The sequence below is a fragment of the Palaemon carinicauda genome, chromosome 11 (genome assembly GCF_036898095.1).
Source record: "Palaemon carinicauda isolate YSFRI2023 chromosome 11, ASM3689809v2, whole genome shotgun sequence".
NCBI classification, from domain to species: Eukaryota; Metazoa; Arthropoda; class Malacostraca; order Decapoda; family Palaemonidae; genus Palaemon; species Palaemon carinicauda.
Window position 1 is genome coordinate 21,786,291 of NC_090735.1, and position 22,616 is coordinate 21,808,906.

The 22,616-nt window shown below is 40.0% G+C and overlaps 1 protein-coding gene across 1 annotated transcript in view; it reads right to left on the reverse strand.

Annotated features, from left to right (window-relative positions):
- LOC137649195 (serine/arginine repetitive matrix protein 5-like) overlaps positions 1-19,962 on the reverse strand; it is a 30,384-nt gene extending 10,422 nt beyond the window's left edge. The window contains exon 1 of the mRNA XM_068382184.1: positions 19,863-19,962. Coding sequence (XP_068238285.1) covers positions 19,863-19,962 — 100 coding nt within the window. The remainder of the gene's footprint in view (positions 1-19,862) is intronic.
- Between the last annotated feature and the right edge of the window lie 2,654 nt (positions 19,963-22,616).

The window sequence follows — 22,616 nt, forward strand, 5'->3', positions numbered from 1 at the left end:
AGCAAACTTTACACTATTAAACTACCTACTCAAAACAAAGAATAACAAAGCTCTAGTAATAAGACTTTATCTAAATATCTTCCCATCAATATAAGATATAGGGATCATTCAAATTGAGTATTTTTTTCTAAATACCTGCCATTGAGACTATTCTAGGAAAATATAGCAACCTAACTTAATTACTATCTTTGACATATCCTTCTCTTATGAAGACAATACATAAGTATAAAGATGACTGACTCCAGAATAAAATTCTTATACCCGACTGTAAGAAAAAATACTTTGCTGAAAGAAAGGCCTCGTGATGATTAAAAATTAGTTGTAACTACTAATCAGAAAAAGACATTACATATTTCTCAGCTAAAAGAAATACATCCTTCTTTTATGAAGACAATACATAAGTATGAAGATGACCGACTCCAGATTAAAATTCTTTCACCCAACTGTAAGAAAAATGAATTTGCTAAAAGAAACGTACCATGATAGTTAAAAATTAGTTATAACTTCTTATCAGAAAAGGAAGCAGTACACATTTCTCATTCAAGTTATCCTACAACCATATTTATTCAGCAAAATTAAATTCATGTATGATGGAGGCATAAAACACGGTTAATTTCCTTTACAATTAATGTGTTAAAAGATTAAATAAATTTGTACATTTAGAACCTTAACTAGACACTAAATTATTTCTCCCTAGCTGTTCTAAAATGATAACGTTTATATTAGAAATTATTTAAAAACAATTTGTAAAATTAATTGGTTTATGTTATTTTCCATGGTACCTGGAAGTCTAGATCTACAGTACTGACAAAAGTGAGTATACTTTAGTACTGGAAGGAAAATTGTAATATCAGTCAATTAAAACATGTTATAGTAATCAAGCAGCTGCACTCACCTCAATCGTCAAACAAGCGGTCCCAGGTCAAATAAGTTTATGAATAATTTTTGGGCATATGGGAGGAGAATTACTAGACTTTCAAATAATTAATATTATTTTCTTTTTTTTGTTAAAACGTTATAAATTTATAGGTGCATTATAATTACTGTATTAATTATTCAACAGATACCATACTACAGGACTAAAATTTTTTATGATATTCTATGGTTCTAAGGCAATCTTTAAAATCTATGACCCATGAAAGTGTACTGTACTATCTAATCTTTCATTAGCTACTGCATCAATGATAAGACTTCTTCAGAATTTACCTTTTGAGAAATATTTGTATACCTAGAATGACTCGATAGTATACAAAAATAAAATCAATAATGCATAGTAATGACAAAATCTATGACCATATCACCAAAAAATAATTCGAGAACAATACTGGACATTTTTTTTAGCATGAGCTAAACACTATATTGTACACTGTATATCAGCTACCTTCCATAGAAATTCATTATCTACTTAGTGATCTATGTAAAGTGTAAACTTCTTGAAAAAAAAAAAAAAACTTAAATTAAAATTTTAACTTATCCTTCAACTGATGTCAATTAAATATTACAGCCTTCATCCCTGTTATCAGCTTTGATTTAGATATGAACAATTTGGTCTTGAGTCATCAGCGTTCCTTAAGCATCCATCTTCTTTCATATTATTAGGGGAATCGGGTTGTCCACAAAGTTTTTTGTTTACTGGTTCGGCTTTTGGATTTGAAATGTGCCGGTAAATAAATGATTCTGAAAGAAAAATAAAATATCTTTACTCCAAATGTTTTTCCCCTACAAGGTAGATTCTGACTCTTGATAATTAACTCAATACATAAGTCACCTTTTAGGATTATCCATTGGAATAACTGTCATATTAAGCTTCATCTTTAGAGATAAAGATAACAGACACTTATGAACCTTAAATTTGATCATGCTGTGATGTTGACAAAACCCTCTGAAGGAAAAACAGCGCTAATAACAAAATTTTGTAAAATAAAACAAGAATAAGACAAAGTTCAGCTTTGATAACTATCCGAAACTATAGTAGCAGCCATATATAACATGAGATTGGGCCTGCATATCAACCTATTCTTGAATTAATGGTTTTATGAGTAATTTCCTTATTAAGGTTACCAGTATCGTCAGTGCATTGGTAATATTGCATTTGAAGATAAAGAAGTTGATAAGGTAAAACTCTCACAATTACATAGATGAATAAATAATTAGGTATAATTTTATTTATCTTGTATAAAATATGGAGGTCATTACAATCTTTTCAAATACTTCAACTGAAAAGAAATCAATGAACTTGCTGTATTGATACTGGAATTTAAAGCCAGCGACTTTTAATTTTGTGAAGGATAGTAGTGAGATAATTATGGATCAATTGGCCCTCTCAGCTACCCTCAGACCTTACCTAGTCCTTCCTATTGATGTGTTGTTAACTAAAGGTTTCCTAGCATAGTCCAAAATTTAAGTTGGTAGACAGGGGGTATAAATCTTTTGATGTCAACTTGGACAGAGTTTTTTTTATAAATATCTTCCAACAGGTACATAAAGTGAGCACAGTGTCAGTATGATTTATTGATTGTGGTCATATGGCACGTTGCTAGGGTAAAGGAGGGTATTCCGCCTGCAAACAAAATAGGAAAATCCCCTTAGATACACTAAGAAGTAAAAGTTAGTAGATAATAAACAGAAGGTTGTAAGAGATATTTGGAAGGAAGATAAGGTAGAAGGATAAAAAAAAGACGTAGGTAAGGGCCACAGGGACTGTGAAAACCCTTTATTCATACTTTTACTGCACCGCATGAGGTGTGCTGATGGCAGTGTCCTTCGAAGGACAGAGCCTGAATAATAGACGCAGCACAGCAGTGATGCAAAAAACTGTCGCAAAATCCATTCATTTTATGAATGAAGAGGAAGAGATTGAAATAAAGTGGAGGTAATTCAATCTTGCAAATATCCCTGCAGCATGATACTGCTTCCTGTTTTCCTCCAGGTACCAGAATGGCAAAGACTAAACATTTTTTCTATAGAGACAAGTATAGCATTCAAGGGGTAAAACTAGGCAGTTATAATACTACATCATATAGGAGTTTGCTATAGGCTACTGAGACCAAGTTCTTTGAAATACATAGCTTTGAAACAGTTTGTAATTTGAATTTAAGCATTAATAATGAACAGCTTTTTAAATACCACGCATCAATGGTTTGTTGGATAATTATTGTGATGATTGAATAAATCAAAATAAAACTTTTCTTTTAGACGCCTCTTGAAAGCATAAATGATATTTAAGCATGAATACACCAAAAAGTATATAAAAAATGTTCATTCCACAATGCATTCTGAGGCAAACATCTCATATACATAGTACTATGTTTCCTTGCCTACAAAAACTTGACTGTTCAATTATTATTGCATAGAAGTAACCATTGAGAAAATGCTGAATTCATATTTTAATGAACCTATCTTTACAGTAACAGAACTACGTCACAGAACTGCATATCAAATTATCTTATTTCCTACCGTTAATCCGTCGATGCAGACATAGTCATTAACAATTTCATTTTCCAGTTATCAAACCTAAATTTTCAATGTTCTCTTGATTCTTTGCAAAGAAAAAAGGAAGAAAATTAGGACAGCAATATCAAGATCCTTTTACAAAATTAAAAAAAGGAGTTAAGAAAATATACAAGATAAGTAACCTAATGAAAATCGTTCAAATATATTAATAACGCTTGGAAAGATGATTCATTATGGAGTTTAAAATTAATAGTTAACAGAATCTAAAAAGGCGCTTTGAGATGAGGAGATGATCAGGCAAAAATTACATCCAATTGATGAGTACGACGATTTGATGTCACCTTGGCACCCGTACTTCACAATAGGGAGCACATTATTACCTTTACTATACATATTTAGAAACTTTGCCATGACGTTGGAAATGGGGAACCAGAGTGGGAGATCACAATAATAGTGCTAAGTTAGGCTGGAAGGCTATTGTAGTTTATTTCTTTGGTGGATAACAGTTAAGAGTAATATAAAAAAGTTATGTATATATGTTATTTTTTAGAATTATGTTATTTTCATTAGTAAAATAAATTTTTGAATATACTTACCCGATAATCATGTAGCTGTCAACTCCGTTGCCCGACAGAATTCTACGGAAGGGATACGCCAGCGATCGCTATACAAGAGGGGGGTGTACTCACAAGCGCCACCTGTGGCCAGGTACTGCAGTACTTCTTGTTGACACCACTTCAATTTTTCCTCGGTCCACTGGTTCTATGGGGAGCAAGGGTGGGTCAATTAAATCATGATTATCGGGTAAGTATATTCAAAAATTTATTTTACTAATGAAAATAACATTTTTCAATATTAAACTTACCCGATAATCATGTAGCTGATTCACACCCAGGGAGGTGGGTGAAAACCAGTGTACATGTATATCAAGAAGCTAAGTATCCCGTATTTCATATTATCAGTTATTCAAAATAACAATGAAATTACAAGTACCTGGTAAGGAAGTCGACTTGAGCCATTACTCTGCCTTAAATAAGTTCGTCTTCCTTACTGAGCGCAGCGTTCCTCTTAGGAGGCTGAACAACTCTAAGGTGCTGAAGTATCAAGGGCTGCAACCCATACTAAAGGACCTCATCACAACCTTTAACCTCGGCGCTTCTCAAGAAAGAATTGACCACCCGCCAAATCAACAAGGATGTGGAAGGCTTCTTAGCCGACCGTACAACCCATAAAAAGTATTCAAGAGAAAGGTTAAAAGGTTATGGGATTATGGGATTGATTGATTGATTCAAAGTTTTCAGGCATCCTGACATCTGAGGTCATTGACGCCGGTAACATTTAATTTATGTATACAAAAATAAAAGATAAAATAAAATAAAAAATAAAAGTGTATTCAATTAAAATCATAAAAGTTGAATGTAATAAGTTAAATATTTTTCAGAAGACCTGCTTCTGAAATAAATCTAAAAATGCCGCTTGCATGGTAGGACACATCATTTCCAAGAATCTTGGCAAGGATGAACCTGCCACCCTCACCTCGAGCCTCAAACAAATATCTATTCCGCAAGTTGTTATAATTGGGGCATTCGGTCAACAAATGCCTTACTGTTAGAGGTACTACACAGTCGTCACAATATGGTTGGTGTTGGCCCTTCAGCAAAAACTCGTGTGTAAACCGAGTGTGACCAATACGGAGACGACAAAGAGACGTCTCCCATTTTCGGGGCATCATATTATACCTCCAAGGAGATATGTCATTTGTTATCTCTCGCATTTTATTGCCATCTTGACTATCCCATTGCTGTTGCCATTTATTGCAAACCAATTTCTTGATGTCAGGTAAGAAATCATCACAGGGAATGGGATACCTTCTTGGCAGCAACTCTGATGCAGCCTCCTTAGCCAGTGAATCTGCCTTCTCATTCCCAGACACACCTACATGTGCTGGAACCCAACAAAATTGAACTGTTATACCTCTCCGTCCAATTATGAAAAGCCATTCTAAAATCTTTAAAACTAAAGGGTTATTAGAATTAAAAACTTCCATAGCTTGAAGGACACTCCTTGCATCACTAAAAATTGTAAAATTACCCTCCTTCTCCAACGCTATTTTCTCAATAGCGGTTAATATGCCATACAGTTCGGCAGTAAATATGGAAGCGGTCAGAGGAAGTGCACCTCTACAATTAAAACCATTACTATGTACTCCAAATCCAACGCCAGCATCAGATTTGGAGCCATCAGTATAGATAAAAGTTGATCCTCTATGTTCTCTAACATGTTCATTAAAAAGAGACCTGGCTTCTAGGTCTGACATATTCTTCTTATCTCCAATAAAATATTTACAAAAAGATATCTCTGGTAACTTCCATGGAGGCGTTGGTGATACCTTGAATGGAAGTACCTTATTTCTAATTAAATCCAGACTATTTAATAATCGTTTCACCCGAAAGCCATAAGGTTGAGGAGATTTTGGGTGCAACTCAAAGTATGATGCGTGTCTTACAAGGCTTGCAGTCTGAAAGGCGAGAGAGTTAGGGAGTCTTTGCAATCTAAACCAATACCGAAGAATGGAAGACATTCGGTATAGGTCTAGAGGTAACTCTCCAGCATCAACAAGGAGACTTGGGATAGGCGAGGTTTTAAAAGCTCCAGTAGACAATCTAATACCTGCATGATGTATCGAGTCTAATATTTTTAACCGGCTTGGGGTGGCTGAAGAATATACCTCACAACCATAACTAATTTTGGAAAAAATCAAGGCCTTGTATAATTTTAAAATAGTATTGCGGTCTGCCCCCACGATGTATGGGACAATACTTTTAAGATATTCAGAGCTTCAACACATTTAGCTTTTAATGCTTTTAAGTGAGAAACCCATGTCAGCCTACAATCAAATATCAAACCTAAAAATTTAGCTTCTCTTGCACATGGTATCCGTTGACCTTTAATGTATATATCCGGGTCTGGATGTACTCCCCGGATACGACAAAAATGGACAACGGTAGTTTTACTTGTCGAGAACTTAAATCCATTCATGTCAGCCCACTGGATAATTTTATCAATAGAGTGTTGGATTTTTCTCTCAACCATTGCCATTCTAGTGCCAGCAAATGATATTGAGAGATCATCCACAAATAATGTTGAGAGAACATCCTGGGGAATGGCTTTGGATATCCCATTAATTGCTAGTGCAAAAAGGGTTACACTCAGCACACTACCCTGAGGAACTCCTTCTTCCTGGCACTTACTCTCAGATAGTGTTTCCCCAACTCTCACTTGAAAAACTCTACGTGAAAGAAATGCCTGAATAAATAGTGGCAGCTCTCCTCTCAATCCCAATTCATGAATGGTTTTAAGTATACCATATCTCCATGTGGTATCATATGCCTTTTCAAGGTCAAAAAATACTGTAACATGGTGCTGTTTGGAAGCAAAGGCTTCACAAATAGAAGACTCTAGTCGTATCAACACATCAGTCGTTGAGTGCATTTTTCGGAATCCACATTGAATCGGTGATAAAATACCTTTCTTTTCAAGGTACCATATCAGCCTTGCATTGACCATCTTCTCCATGATTTTACATAAACAAGATGTCAATGCAATAGGACGATAGTTTGCTGCTAAAAACTTGTCTTTACCGGGTTTTAAAAAGGCTAAAATAATGGCTAGTTCCCAAACACTTGGGTAACTATGATCATGCCATATTCTATTAATAATACTTAAAATAAATAGCTTTGTATTAAAATGTACATGTTTAATCATTGCATATGGAATTCCATCGGGTCCAGGGGCTGTATCGTTGCAATGAGCAAGTGCGGAATCAAATTCTCTTTCAGTGAAAGGAGAATTATACGACTCTTCCCTTCTTGTTGCAAAATTTAAAATTTTCTTTTCTTCAGCGCTCCTATACTGGTGACCAGGGGCTCCTTCACACTTGCTGGATACATTTGAAAAATGATTAGCCAGGGCATTGCTAACTTCCTTTGCTTCAGTTACATACTGGCCATTCACCTCCAACACTGGTGGTGGGTTGGGGGTGAATTTGCCAGCTATCTTTTTTACTTTCCTCCACACAGAAGATGGTGGTGTTCTACTGTTAATGGAGGAAACAAAAGACATCCATGACTGGCGCCTTGCTTCTTTCATGGCACGACGGAACTGTGCTCTACATTTCTTGTACATAATTAAATTCTCATCAGTTCTGCGTCTACGCAATCGTGTTAAAGATCTTCTTGTGGCTCTGTGCAGGGCAGTTAGTTCTGAAGACCACCACGGGACTGGTCGTCGTTTGAATAACCCTGTTGTTTTGGGAATTGAATTGACTCCTGCTGTATGGAGAGTTCCATTCAGTAAGTCTATGGCATCATCGATATTTTCAACTTGTCCTGCATCCCCCTCAATTTCGCTTAGCTCACGAAATTTACCCCAGTCCGCCTTGTCAAGATTCCATCGTGGCGATCCCTGTAAAGGTGGACCATTGTTGGTGTTTATAATGATTGGTGCGTGATCACTAGTATGCCAATCATCTAATGTTCTCCAATCGAAGTCTATTAGGCAATTAGAGCTTACGATTGCTAGGTCAATACATGACAAGGTACCTGTCTGGACATGAAAGTGTGTGGGCTCTCCTGTATTAAGGAGTCCCACATCTTCATTTTCCACAATTGATGATATGATATTTCCCCTCGTGTTTGCTAAAACATCACCCCACAAAGGATGTCTACCATTCAAATCTCCAAGTAAAAGAAAAGGTTGAGGGAGTTGTTGAATCACCTCCACTAAGTTGTCATACAAAATGTTATCATTTGGAGGCAAGTACAGAGAACAAATTGTATATTTTCGCCCTATGTCGATCTGTACAACCACTGCCTGCAGAGGTGTACGAATAGACAGAGAAACTTGGGGAACATCTCGACGAACGTATATGAGACTTCCGCCATGGCTCCCCACTTGGTGATCATATGGTGTCCTATAACTAATGTATTCGCGAGGACATGGGGTATTATGATCAAGTTTGCTCTCCTGTAGACAAATAATTATGGGGGAATGCTCATGAATAAGGAGCTTAAGTTCTTCATATTTGGCCCTTAAACCCTGACAATTCCATTGCAAAATGGAGGAAAAAACTATGGTTTATAATTTGGTAGACCCCTTGGATGGAGTCTTCCCATTAGCAGTTTTTGATCTAACACTATTTTTAGGTGGTTTTATTAAAGAAGGTCTTGATAGATTGGGTTTAGAATTTATGATTTTCTTTTTGTCTTTTTGATCTGATTGTTGAGGAGGTTGGTGGACCTCCACTTGAATTTCCGATTTATTTAAATTGACTTCCAGATCAGAAATATCAACAGACAAATCATCATATTTATTTGACGTCGTAATTTTGATATTTCTTATGGAAGGGGGTGAGAGAGATGGAGGTCTCTCTCTTTTCCGATTAGTAGGTTTTGAGCTACCAGGTTTTTGCACCTTCCCCAATACAGGTGCACCTGGTAACTTAGTGTCAGGTGGCATCTCCATCAAATCAGGCAAGGACATGGCCTGGGAGAGGTTAGTACTAATGTTAGTAATGGGGGACGAAGGCTGTACAGAAATGGGCAATGACCCATTTTTAATACGCTGTGGCAAAGCCTCAGAAGGCAATACGATTACTTTGTCATGCAGTACTTTATCATTAGAGGTTGTATTTCTTTTCTTAGAATTACTGGCAGTGCTAGGTGGGGTTGCTGTCTCCTGTGGTAAATTTACCTTTGATTTTAAGGCCTTTGCATAGCTGGTTGATTTATTCAACATTCTTTTTGCATGTCCCACACTTATGTGTTCTAAACTTGATTTGTTTAGGGCAGCTTCCTCCAACTTATACAGTTCGCATATCCTATCAGTTGATTTATGATTCAAATTGCAATTTGAACACCTGGCCTCAAGTGTACATTCTCCATGATAAGTTTTGGAGCAAATACCACACATTTTTCCATTTTTGCAAACTTTGGATGGGTGTCCAAATTTAAAACAATTAAAACATTGCAGGGGCTTTTGTTTGAAAGGTCGAACTTTAATCCTTTCATTTTCAATAAAAATATGGAAAGGTACATCAGCATCCTGGAAAGTAAGTATAATCATTGAAGTTCCAGGAACCTTATGCACTTTCCATACATTTAATGGACACATAGAAAGTATCTCCTCCTCTGTAAATTCGTATAGGTCCTTATTAAAGACCACTCCCCTTCCATAACTAAAATTTAGATGAGGTTTCATTTCCAATGTAATTTCATCACTGCCTGTCTGTAAGTTAGACAGTATTGCAGACTGAGTCGAAGATTTGGCATGGATGAGATAACTGTTCTTCCCAAAACGAGATATATCTCCAGGTGCTATGGTTCCTACTTTTTTTTGGATAAACTTACATATCTTAAAATAATTCCCTATTATCCCTTTAGGTTCAGCTAAGAGCCACATAGGTGGTTTGGGTTTTCTCTGTGAAGGCATGGGTACATTTCTATCTTTTTCAAACCAATCAGCAGGTTTGTACACATCCAATTCCTTTGGGACCTTATCACAAAGAGCTCCCATGATGTTCAATTCGTTAATTTTGATACTACTAATATTACTTATGGCATTAAACGCTTCATCATGACTTTCAAAATATATCCAAGAGTCCCATTTTTCATCTCCAAGTCGCATCCGTATTTCCTTTATCAATCCATAGCACTCAAATGCTCTATATATATCATCATAATTTGTCTCTAATGGGATTTGGGAAACATGAAGGAATCGTAGTTTCCCTGTGTTACCCAAATTGCTAGATTTTTTAACATCAGTAGAGTGATCCTTTTTAGTTCGAAGGTCGTCAACAGAGTTTTCCTTAATTTCAGTAGCAGAAGTCGTCAACAGTGCCGGGGGGGAGTCAGCAAATCCAGGGGATGGGGAGTCAGTATTTGAAGGGTCCATATTTAAGGGAGGGATTTTCAGGTTTTTTTGTTGTTTTGTTGGGGTACCTGCTTGAGAATTATAAGAAAGTATCATACGTTGGAAAGGAAATTTGCATTCGCCACTATCGGCACAATGAGAGTATATTTCCCCGATGGTCCACTCCATACCCTACCCGAAGGATAGCATCAAAACAGATATAGAGGCACAGGTGTAAGCTAAACCCGCCTGTTAGGACTGAGACCAAAGTAATATGGAATCATCCTCCCCATATCTGTAATGATGGGCTTCCGGCCAAAAGCCAAGAGTCCCACCTCAAGGATTGGATCCCCCTGGATTCCGATGACCCAACCCTTGAGAGTAGTTCCGCCAAAAAGGTCCAAACCATCTTTGGGATGGCTGAGATCATCCAATACTCTCATATATAGCTTTGAATGCGAATACCTCCCAACCGTGATCCCTTCTCCCATTCATCTAAGCAGGCAGTAATAACGAATGTGGAAATATCCACGCCATTTAAATAAAATAGAAAAAAAATAGATAAAAAAATAAATGAACAAATAAAATAAATAAATATATATATATGCATACATCTACATATATATATATAACTAAGAAAAATAATAATCATAGAGATAGGACAGCAAGATGAAAGAAAGGAAATTTGATAAAATTAGGAGAAGGTCGAAGTAATATTAAGCAGAAGAAAAAGATGAAAGAGAGAAATTTAGATTCGAACTGGGGGAGCAATTTCCCGAAGTTCGAGAGCCCTCTTGCCCGTCACCAAGATTCAGCACGGGAATGAAATGCCGTGCTGAAGCTCAATGACTTCATCAAGGCATTCTCTCATTAAGAGGGTGGGATTATGGGAATGTAGTGGCTGAGCCCTCGCCTACTACTGCATTCGTTGCTACGAATGGTCCCAGGGTGTAGCAGTACTCGTAAAGAGACTGGACATCTTTGAGATAGAATGATGCGAACACTGACTTGCTTCTCCAATAGGTTGCATCCATAACACTCTGCAGAGAATGGCTCTGTTTGAAGGCCACTGAAGTAGCCACAGCTCTCACTTCATGTGTCCTTACCTTCAGCAAAGCAAGGTCTTCTTCCTTCAGATGAGAATGTGCTTCTCTAATCAGAAGCCTGAATAGTAAGAAACTGAGTTCTTAGAACTTGGAAAAGAAGGTTTCTTGATAGCACACCATAAGGCTTCTGATTGTCCTCGTAAAGGTTAAGACCTTTTTAGATAGTACCTAAGAGCTCTAACTGGGCAAAGTACTCTCTCCAGTTCATTCCCCACCAAGTTGGACAGGCTTGGGATCTCGAACGACTTAGGCCAAGGACGTGAAGGAAGCTCGTTTAGCAAAAACCGAGCTGCAAGGAACATGTAGCCGTTTCAGATGTGAAAACAATGATCCTGCTGAAGGTGTGGATCTCACTTACTCTTTTAGCTGTTGTCAAGCACACGAGGAAAAGAGTTTTTAACGTGAGGTCCTAAAAAGAGGCTGATTGGAGAGGTTCAAATCTTGATGACATAAGGAACCTTAGGACCACGTCTAGATTCCAGCCTGGAGTGGACAACCGACGTTCCTTTGAGGTCTCAAAAGACCTAGGGAGGTCCTGTAGATCTTTGTTGGTGGAAAGATCCAAGCCTCTGTGGCGGAAAACCGCTGCCAACATACTTCTGTAACCCTTGATCGTAGGAGCTGAAAGGGATCTTACTTTCCTTAGATATAACAGGAAGTCAGCAATCTGGGTTACAGTGGTACTGGTTGAGGAAACTGCATTGGTCTTGTACCAGCTACGGAAGACTTCCCCTTGAGACTGATAGATTCTGAGAGTGGATGTTCTCCTTGCTTTGGCAATCGCTCTGGCTGCCTCCTTCGAAAAGCCCCTAGCTCTTGAGAGTCTTTCGAAAGTCTGAAGGCAGTCAGACGAAGAGCGTGGAGGTTTGGGTGTACCTTCTTTACGTGAGGTAGACGTAGAAGGTTCACTCCTAGAGGAAGAGTCCTGGGAATGTCGACCAGCCATTGCAGTACCTCTAAGAACCATTCTCTCGCGGGCCAGAGCGGAGCCAACCAACGTCAGCCGTGTCCCTTTGCGAGAGGAGAACTTCTGAGGTACCCTGTTGACAATCTTGAACGGCGGGAATGCATACAGGTCGAGATGGAACCAATCCAGCAGAAAAGCATCCACGTGAACTGCTGCTGGGTCTGGAATCGGAGAACAATACAACAGGAGTCTCTAGGTTATCGAGGTAGCGAACAGATCTATGGTTGGCTGACCCCACAGGGCCCAAAGTCTGCTGCAAACATTCTTGTGAAGGGTCCACTCTGTGGGGATGACCTGACCCTTCCGGCTGAGGTGATCTGCCATGACATTCATACCGCCCTGAATGAACCTCGTTACCAGCGTGAGCTTTCGATCTTTAGACCAGATGAGGAGGTCCCTTGCGATCTAGAACAACTTCACGAAAGAGTCCCTCCCTGCTTGAAGATGTAAGCCAGGGCTGTGGTGTTGTCAGAGTCCACCTCCACCACTTTGTTAAGCTGGAGGGACTTGAAGTTTATCAAGGCCAGAAGAACCGCCAACAACTCCTTGCAATTGATGTGAAGTGTCCTTTGTTCCTAATTCCATGTTCCCGAGCATTCCTGTCCGTCCAAAGTCGCACCCCAGCCCGTGTCTGATGCGTCCGAGAGGAGAAGGCGGTCGGGTTTCTGAACAGCCAAAGATAGACTTCCTTGAGAAGAAAGCTGTTCTTACACCACGCGAGAGAAGACCTCCTCTCTTCGGAAACAGGAACTGAGACCGTCTCTAGCGTCATGTCCTTTATCCAGTGAGCAGCTAGATGATACTGAAGGGGGGAGGTGGAGTCTCCCTAACACGATGAACAGGGCCAGCGATGAAAGTGTCCCTGTTAGACTCATCCACTACCTGACTGAGCATCGGTTCCTTCTCAGCATGCTCTGGATGCATTCTAGGGCTTGGAAGATCCTTGGGGCCGACGGAAAAGCCCGAAAAGCTCGACTCTGAAGATTCATACCCAGGGAGACAATGGTCTGGGATGGGACGAGCTGAGACTCCTCAAAATTGACCAGGAGGCCCAGTTCCTTGGTCAGATCCATAGTCCATCAGAGAATCTCCAGACAGCGACGACTTGTGGGAACTCTTAAAAGCCAGTCGTCTGACGGAGCCGGACACAAGATCATGGTACTGCTGCACAGTCTGTGAACTGTCAACCATGGGGAAGCGAGGAAGTACAGTGACAACCCGAAGCTGTCTAGACTGTCTGGGTCGTACAGACAACTCCTTATCGGGTTGCTGAGGTTGCCGCACTGCGTCACAACAAGTCACTTCTGCTGGTTGTTGAACGTCTTCCCAGTGACACACTGACTCCGTAAACAAAAAAATCCTCTAACAAGGACTAAGCTTGGACTGCATGTCTTGCAACACAGCTCAAGGTCTATGGGAGCAGGTGTGGTAACAGACGGGGTTAGCGACTGAAGTGGAACCATTACCTTCCCTGGGAGCATGTTATGCTTAAATAAAAGTCCATAGGAGGCTACGCAGCTAAAGGCTCCTCTCCAAATGACAGAGTCCTCAAGGGAATATCAGAAGGAGGGAGAAAAGCACTTTCTCATCTACAGGGACCATATCCGAGAAAAGCTAAGTTCTCTCAGTGAGGGTTTCACTGGTGCAAAAGCAGCAGACTAGAAGGCAACGTTATGAAACTGCTTGACAGTCTAGTGAGTTGGCAACAACCAAAGATGTGTGACTGAGAAGCATGCAGTAAGGTATGCAGAGCATGTTGTATGCAGAGCATGCTGTATGCAGAGCATGCTGTATGCAGAGCATGCTGTATGTAGAGCATGCTGTAAGGTAAGCAGAGCATGTTGCATGGCGTGTAACATTTCTCAGAAATTCCATGACCAGTGTTAGAGTGAGTAATATCGCGTTACCGTCCATTGAAAGTGCACGTGCCGAGGGATTTGATTAGACTGTTTTGTTGATGAATTTGATAGCCGGCATGATAATCGTAGAATTAAGCTACACTAAATGTACTATAATCTACTTCACCTCAGGAAAGGGAAACTCGCCCTGTTGGCAACACTGCATTACTTCATGCATGCTTGCATGGGGTTTAATATCAACATAATATTACCTTACATTCATAACTCATGATTCATTTTTGTTTAGAAGATATTTTTGCCATATTTTGCGATTTGTTAAAAATATATTGCAAGGAATACATTTATATTTTTATATAAGTAATACAAATAACCTCCATTATCATAATGTTTGTGTAGGCATACATGAATATGATTACAAATGCAAGTTATGAAAGTAATGAGGTGTTATTATTGTCATTTGTTATTCCCAAGTTGAATGGGAAGAAGCTCAAGTTGAGGAAAAATTGGCAGATGCATGCGTTGAGGTGGCTGACTCATAGCATGAGGTTGCTGCCTCAAGAGTTGCGCTTGCTGTAAGGGTTGCGGATGCGCAGTAGCAGGTTCCTGAGGAACGAGTTAAGGTTCCTGAGGTGTGAGCTGCGAGAGTTGAGGTAGCGGCTGCGCAGAACGCAGTTCTTGTCTCGCGAGTTGAGGTTCCTGAGGTGCTAGCCTAAGGAGTTGAGACTCTTGCCTTGAGGAGGGTTGAGGTCGCTGCAGCGAGTGCTGAGGTGGCTGCCTCATTGATGGAAGAGGTTGTCGTACCTCAAGAGATTGTTGCCTCGCTGGTGGAACCGCAAGCGGAAGCGGAGGAAGTAAGGCATAAGACTCCTGCTCCCATTGCTGAGGTTGCCTTAAGGAAGGTTAAGGTTGCTGCACAACGCTGGTAACTGGCAACTCAGAACGCGGTAAGGTAGCCTGAGGAACCTCAACTTCGTACGCCTGGCAGACTGGACTGCGGTGAGGCGGAGCTCTCGCAGGAGGAGGCGGAGGTTGCTGCACACCGCTGGTAACTGGCAACTCAGAACGCGGTAAGGTAGCCTGAGGAACCTCAACTTCGTACGCCTGGCAGACTGGACTGCGGAGAGGCGGAGCGTTCGCAGGAGGAGGTGTAACCTTCTCAGCCTGAAACTCACGCATTAAGACCGCAAGCTGCGACTGCATGGACTGCAGCAAAGTCGTCTTGGGATCAACAGACGATAAGGTCTGTTGAGGCAAAGCCTTAATAGAAGATGAGGTCTGTTGAGGCATCGCCTTACCTCTCTTAGGAGGTGTGCAGTCACCTGATGACTGAGGAGAGTCAGAGCTAACCCAATGACTGCATCCGGGTTGTTGAACTCTAACTTCGTACGTCTGGCATAGGTCTGGACTTTACGTTTAAGAGGTCTTGAGACCTGAGACCAGCGTTTTCTCCCCGAAATTTCTTCTGCAGACGAGCAAAATAAGGGCTCAATCGTCTGCGGGTGGGAGTGACGGTCTCTGTAAGACACGCCCGCAACCACCGAGGATACTTCTGTGCGCCGATCAAGGCCTGCCGAACCCTTTTGCCCTTCGACATTGCTTCTCCCCTGGGCTTGGGAGCTTGCAAGAGGTCCCGGACTGGGAGGACGACTGGCACGCACAGAAGTACCCTCACGCACAACACTGATACACTTTGCGCTAATCACTTATCACTTTTGATTTTCTGTTTGCACTTATTTCACTGAACTCGAAACTTTAAGTGGTTTGTACCTGAAACACGCAATTCTATCCTTTCTCAAAAGTTAGTAATTGCGAAAACAAAATTACAATGTAACAGAAAAATCTAATGAAAGATAAATAATTCAGTGGCTGGAAAGAGACTAAACACTAGATCAAATAAACTACGTTTAAAATCTCTCACCGCATAAAGCTTGAGAACAAGAAAAAACTCTAAAAACGTTTACCTTCTTCCCCTAAAGAGACTAGGGAGAAGAGCAAAAACGATAACAACGTTACTCGCTTGAACGAAACGTTTATCCTCCTCTTTCTCCCTCCGTCTCTATCTCTCTCTCTCTCTCTCTCTCTCTTGACCTAGAACCTGAGAGAAGAGCCCAATCATATATATCGTTAAAACATATTATTGTTAAAGGAAAAAACTGAAATATTTCCCAAAATGAAAAGTTCCTTTATTAGAATTAAAACCATTAAGTTAAGAAAGAATGAACAAAACGCTAGACACGGTTACTCTTACTGCAACGTGACACCGTGAAAATTCTCTCTCTATCGTAACGATAGAGCGCAAGTTGAACGTTCTGAACGTCAACAACTGCAGAGACAAAACAAAACGTTAGTTCAACTTTGAAAACAGTACGAGACTATCAAAGAAATTCTTTCAAAAACATTAAAATAGCATAATATGTTAACAGGTAAAACCGAAATGACGGGCTCAATGTTAATTAACTTCGGTACCAAGAAAAGACCGCCTACTATTAGGAAAGGTCGAATATAAACAAATATAAAAATTAATTTTAATAAGTTTATAATAAAAGGAAGTTAATCGAAGAGGCCTATAAAAGGCGGAGAGATATAAAATAAATCTATAACTTTTGTTAAGCAAAATTAAGAAAGAGAGTCTATACTCTCTTAGACACCAACACTTCCGTCTAAGGGAAGGGTCGGCCATTAAAAGGTGAAAGAGAGTTCATACTCTCTTCGTCACCATAATTAATCAAATTAATTCCAAAAGTTAGCTAAGCTAATAATAAAACTTCCTGAATAGCGAAAGCTGAAATCTTAGAGCAATACTTCACCAAAAACCGTGAACAAGACTTCAAAATTATAAGCGTATCCATGAACGTCTTGCCGGAAGCACGACAGAGGAAAAATTGAAGTGGTGTCAACAAGAAGTACTGCAGTACCTGGCCACAGGTGGCGCTTGTGAGTACACCCCCCTCTTGTATAGCGATCGCTGGCGTATCCCTTCCGTAGAATTCTGTCGGGCAACGGAGTTGACAGCTACATGATTATCGGGTAAGTTTAATATTGAAAATATTATTTTTAGATGTCAGTGGAGTAAAAAGAAAAGTCAGCATTACCTGGATTTCCATTTACAATCTAAACTTAATTTCTTTATAGTGTATATCATATTTTAGCACAGCTTTTGATCAATCACACTTGATCCCCTTAAAAACTGAATGTCTCAAAAGATGTTCTACTATATCAATTGTAACCTTATTAAACAAAATAAAATGTAATAGGAAACATACTAAGAGCATTAAGCAAAATAAAATGTAATAAGAAACATACTAAGTACTCATCAACTTGAAAAATAGGTTATGTCACTAAAACTTTGACCATATTTCCTATAAAAGCATTGGGTAACCTACCCTATTAAATAGGTTGTCACTCAAATTGAACCAAATTCCCTAAAAAAAGCATTGGATGACCTCCTGTACCTAATTAAATACCATAACTAATGTTTTAAGAGGATTAGACACACCAGTATCTCTATAAATTCTTTGGAGCATTAAAACTGTATCCCAAAATTCAAGAGTAATTTGTACTTTTCCTAACTATGCAAACCCGAGTCCTTCAACTTTAATTCTAGGACTTACAGGGCGGTTGACGCGGGAAGTGTAACTTAAGAACCGAGATCTCATTTTCTGGGGATATGTCAAAGCACTTCAATCTTCTACAGAACCAAGTTGTCTCATGTCAAACTCCTAACAACATGGGCATAAAGATGAGGCAGGTGGTTTGCCTTGGTCACTACCAGGAACTGGTAAATGGTCAAGGAAGAAAATGTATTTATTTGGAGGATATATTGTCCGAATGAGTGTTCATTTATGAGAAAATGGTTTCCTTACGATTGGGTAAAGAACTCTCTTGCTTTGTCTGGAAGGATGGGGAAGGTACTAATATATAAAACCTATTTGTTAAGATGATTAGTTCGATTATGTGGCTTCCTCTATTTAGTGTCCGATTCAGGAAATAAAGGAGTGACTGCTTCACCACAAGGAATGGGAAGCAAAACTAGGTAGAATGATAGTTGATGTTACCTCTCATTTAGACTTACATTATAACAGCTATCTCTTAAGATGAGATCTTTCCTGTCCTTGAAAAGAGCTCTGTATGTTACATGGTCTTTTGTGCAACAACTGACTGACAAAATATACAGGTAGAGTATCTAGATAAAGTGCACAGAAGCTTGTCTATTGTTACCTGACCATTTTGTATGAGAACTGCTCCTAGGACATATTCTTCCTGAGAGCTGGGATAGATCAGATATGAATTACTTCATACGCTTGAGTTCGGTGGGAACATTTCTTTTTCTTGCCCGCAAGAGAAGCCCATCTGAATGTCCCAAGAAGCCTGAATAATAACTTGTGTTCAAGAATCTTTTTTTCTATTTCTTCTGTTACTGTAGGAGTTGCAGTGTTCCCCTAGGTCAGAAAGGCAAGTCATCCTGACCCGCTGGTCACTTCTTGTAGGTAAGAGATGCAAAAAGATTTGAAGTTGTGAGCAGCAAGATTTTAGGTCCAGACCATGAACTCTTGGACCGAGGAGGGCTGAGTGGTATCCTTCACCACACAGATTGGGGAGCTTTCCCGGTGAATGATGATAGAAAACATTTGATGCGGATACCATTCAGTATGCGGCTGCTAAGCAGCTATCAGCATCATGCTGAGCCTCAATGTCTTCAACCGACTGTTGAGTTATTGGTAAAATGGTTAAATGGCTGGAAAGGAGAAGGTATATAGAATATCTAGGGATATTGGAAGATGTCCTTGAAGGCTGCCAACGGACTGAGACTGGGGAACAAATTACTTGAAGTTTCTTATTATACTGAATAGTGTGCTGCTCGAGTGAGAGTGAGAATCTGACATAAGAACTCTTTCTGCCATGCGATAATGTATGGATCACAATTGGCTCTTACACCAAGACCCTGCATACTGAGTGTATATGCTCGAAAAGTCCTTCCTGAATGAAACTTGCAAACAGTTCTACCATTATGTCGACTTCCCAAAAGTGCACCTGCTTGTTAAGGGTCTATGAAATGACCCCCTTTGTTGACTGAAACAAACGCAAACATTCACCAAACCTCTGAATATCTTGCAAAGTAAAAAAAGTAGCCACTCTATATGCATTACTGTTAGGATGAAAAGCAGTTTTTTTTTTGAGGATCATACCAAGAGGTGGATATGCTACACATATGCGTCTGTGGAAAGCAGATTCCTTGAAAGAGGGAAGCTCCTGTGATGAGGATTGTCATGAAGATACCAAAGTTGATTGTCCCATATTCCTGCTCCAGGAAGAACAGAAGGTGAGGGGAACACTCGTTGCCGACTATCAATACTTAAGGAACTACCCAAGCAATCATAGAGGAGCTGCCCATGATGAAATTGCCTCTCTCAATGAAAAAAAATATCATTAACAATTCACAAATATAGGCAATGACCTTAATAATTGTGGATTAAGTTTTGAAGATCTCTGCCTTCGTAGATAACAGATTAAAGTTGATGATTCCTTTGACATTCTCAGAAGAATGCTTTCTCCCCTTTAGATACTTACCAGCTGGTCCATGACTGGAATGGGACAATTCCATGTAGAGGAAGAAGGGATTAACGAGAGTTAGCTGGTCTTTTTCGATGACTGATCGTCTTGCTCTCATGCTCAAAGAGGTTAAGAGGCGCTAAGTGCCTTAGCTTTTGGAGAACAAACAGGAGAGCTTGGCACCATACGTCACGTAACAGTCAAACGAGAGCCTGTCCTTAGTTGGCGAAGATCCTTGCCAACAATCGTGCAAGCATGATGTGGCATTTTGGTGCTTGAGCAAGTACTGAGATCAGAACACACAATTGTTTTATTCTAATCCCTATTGTGGAAATGATTTAGAAGTTTTTTTCTGGTAAAATTTCAGAGCATGGAAAGATATCATATCCTGGATTGGTCTCTGAGCATGTGAAGATCTACGGTAGGTCATAAAATGATATTTTCATTATAAAATCAATTTTTGAGCATACTTACCCAGTAGTTATAGGCTATATATAGCTTACGTCCCTGACATCATGGCAGAAATTTCAAAACTAGCGCCAATCGCCGATTGGGTAGCCAGGTGTACCACCTGTGCGCCCTCTAGCGAGGTACCTGGAACCATTCCATTATTCCTCAGATCTTCCATGCCCATAGTCACTAAGGGGAGGAGGGTGGGAATTAAACTATATATAACTACCAGGTAATTATGTTCAAAAATTTATTTTATAATGAAAATATCATTTTTAAATATCTGACTTACCCAGTAGTTATAAATAAGGGATTTTGACGAAGGAAAAATCTATTTCTGGGCGAGAGACCTGTGCCGCCCAGTGAAATGCTCCTTTAGCATCATTTCTAAGGTATATAACTGCTATATATTACCAGAGAAAAAGTTGCATAGGAATGCCAGGGATGAACCCAGCTCGCTCACCTATATTAGGTGTCGTTATATAGTAACTGGGACGTGAAAACCACAATCAGAGGTCTCGAGCCATTTAGATATCTCCTCTTCAAATATCCCCGATACTACGAGGTGCCGTTCTACATCCACTACTGATTGCTACTACCACTACCTTCACCCATGCCAACATCTTCACTCCTGTCATAGCATCTCTGCTGTTTACCCGCACGTTATTTTGCTCTGTGATTTCGGTCTTTTGAGTGCTTTTCTGCGCAAGATGTCGGTTCAAGATTCTGCATCCAAGAGTGGCGAAATGATATCGACCATAGTCCCTGGACTTTCTTGTACTGGGAGTACCCTCCCCAGCCGGTTAGAGAGGCGTCTGTGTGAATGACCAAATTTGGAGGTGGAAACTTTAAAGGAATGGAATTTGCTACATTTTTGACTTTTGCCCATGGCTGAAGTCTTTTCCTCAGAATTGGTGGGATTCGAGCTATTTTGTCTCGATATTTCTTGTTTGCTTTGGAACGCCATACTCTATTTATATCTTTCAGTCTGGCCTTCAGTAATACATCTGTTACTGAGGCAAACTAGAGGGCACCCAGGATCCTCTCTTGATTTCTCCTGGACGTCAATTTGTCCTTGAGAAAACTTTTTGTATTCCTCGCTATTTCTTTCCACTTGCTTACTGGGATACACAAAGTGTGTGTGTTCAGATCCCATTGTAACCCTAGCCACTGAAACTTCGTCTCCGGGACTAGACGGGATTTTTCATACGGAGCGGCACAGGTTGAGCCCAGAAATAGCTGATTGACACCTTTGGTGGAGGGTCAGAGACAGCCAACATTGTTGGAATTTTACTTAAGAGTTAATAAAACAAGCTTAACGGTTCATACCTGGTAAGGAAGCTGACTTCAATGATTCTCTGCCTCATTATGTCCGCTTTCTTTATGAGATCCAACGATCCTCCCAGGGAGCTGAAGACCTCTAGGAGCTGTCACACCGGTGTAAATACCTCTATGTGATAGGACCTCCTCCAATACCCTTGTTCTGGGCACTCTCAAGGAACAAATTGACCACCTGACTAAAATCAATGGTTGCGGAAGACTGTTGCAATCTCCACAAGCAACCATAAAAATATAAAAGTTCTAGAGAAGACAAGGGTATTAAGATTATGGGAATGTAGTGGTGGATCCTTCCCCCACTACTGCACTCGCTGCTATGAATGGTCCCAGAGTGTAGCAGTCCTCATAAAGACTCTGAACACGTTTCAAATAGTGTGAAGCGAACACAGATTTACTCCTCCAAAAGGTTGTGTCCATAATGCTCTGCAACAATCTATTCTGCTTGAAGGCCACCGAAGTTGCTACAGCTCTAACTTCATGCGTCTTTGACCTTTAAAAGCTTGAGGTCTGCCTCACTGCAATGTGCATGAGCCTCTCTTATTAAGCGTCTGATGAAGAATGAAAGAGCATTCTTTGACATCTGTAACAAGGGCTTCTTGACCGAGCACCAAAGAGCTTCCGACTTGCCTCGCAACTCTTTCGTTCTGTCCAGGTAGAACTTCAGGGCTCTTACTGGGCACAGGACTATCTCCAACTCCTCGCCATCCACATCCAAAAGATTCAGAATCTCAAAAGCCTTGGGCCAAGGTTGAGAAGGGCGTTCATTCTTGGCGAGAAAGCCTAACTGCAAGGAGCAGATAGCTTTGTTATCTCAAAAGCCAACGCTTTTACTAAACGCATGAATTTCACTGACTTTTAGCTATCGCTAAACTAACCAAAAATAGAGTCTTCATCGTGAGGTCCTTAAATGAAGTTGAATGCAAGGGCTCAAACCTGTCACTCATAAGGAACTTCAGGACTATATCTAGATTCCAAGCTGGTGAA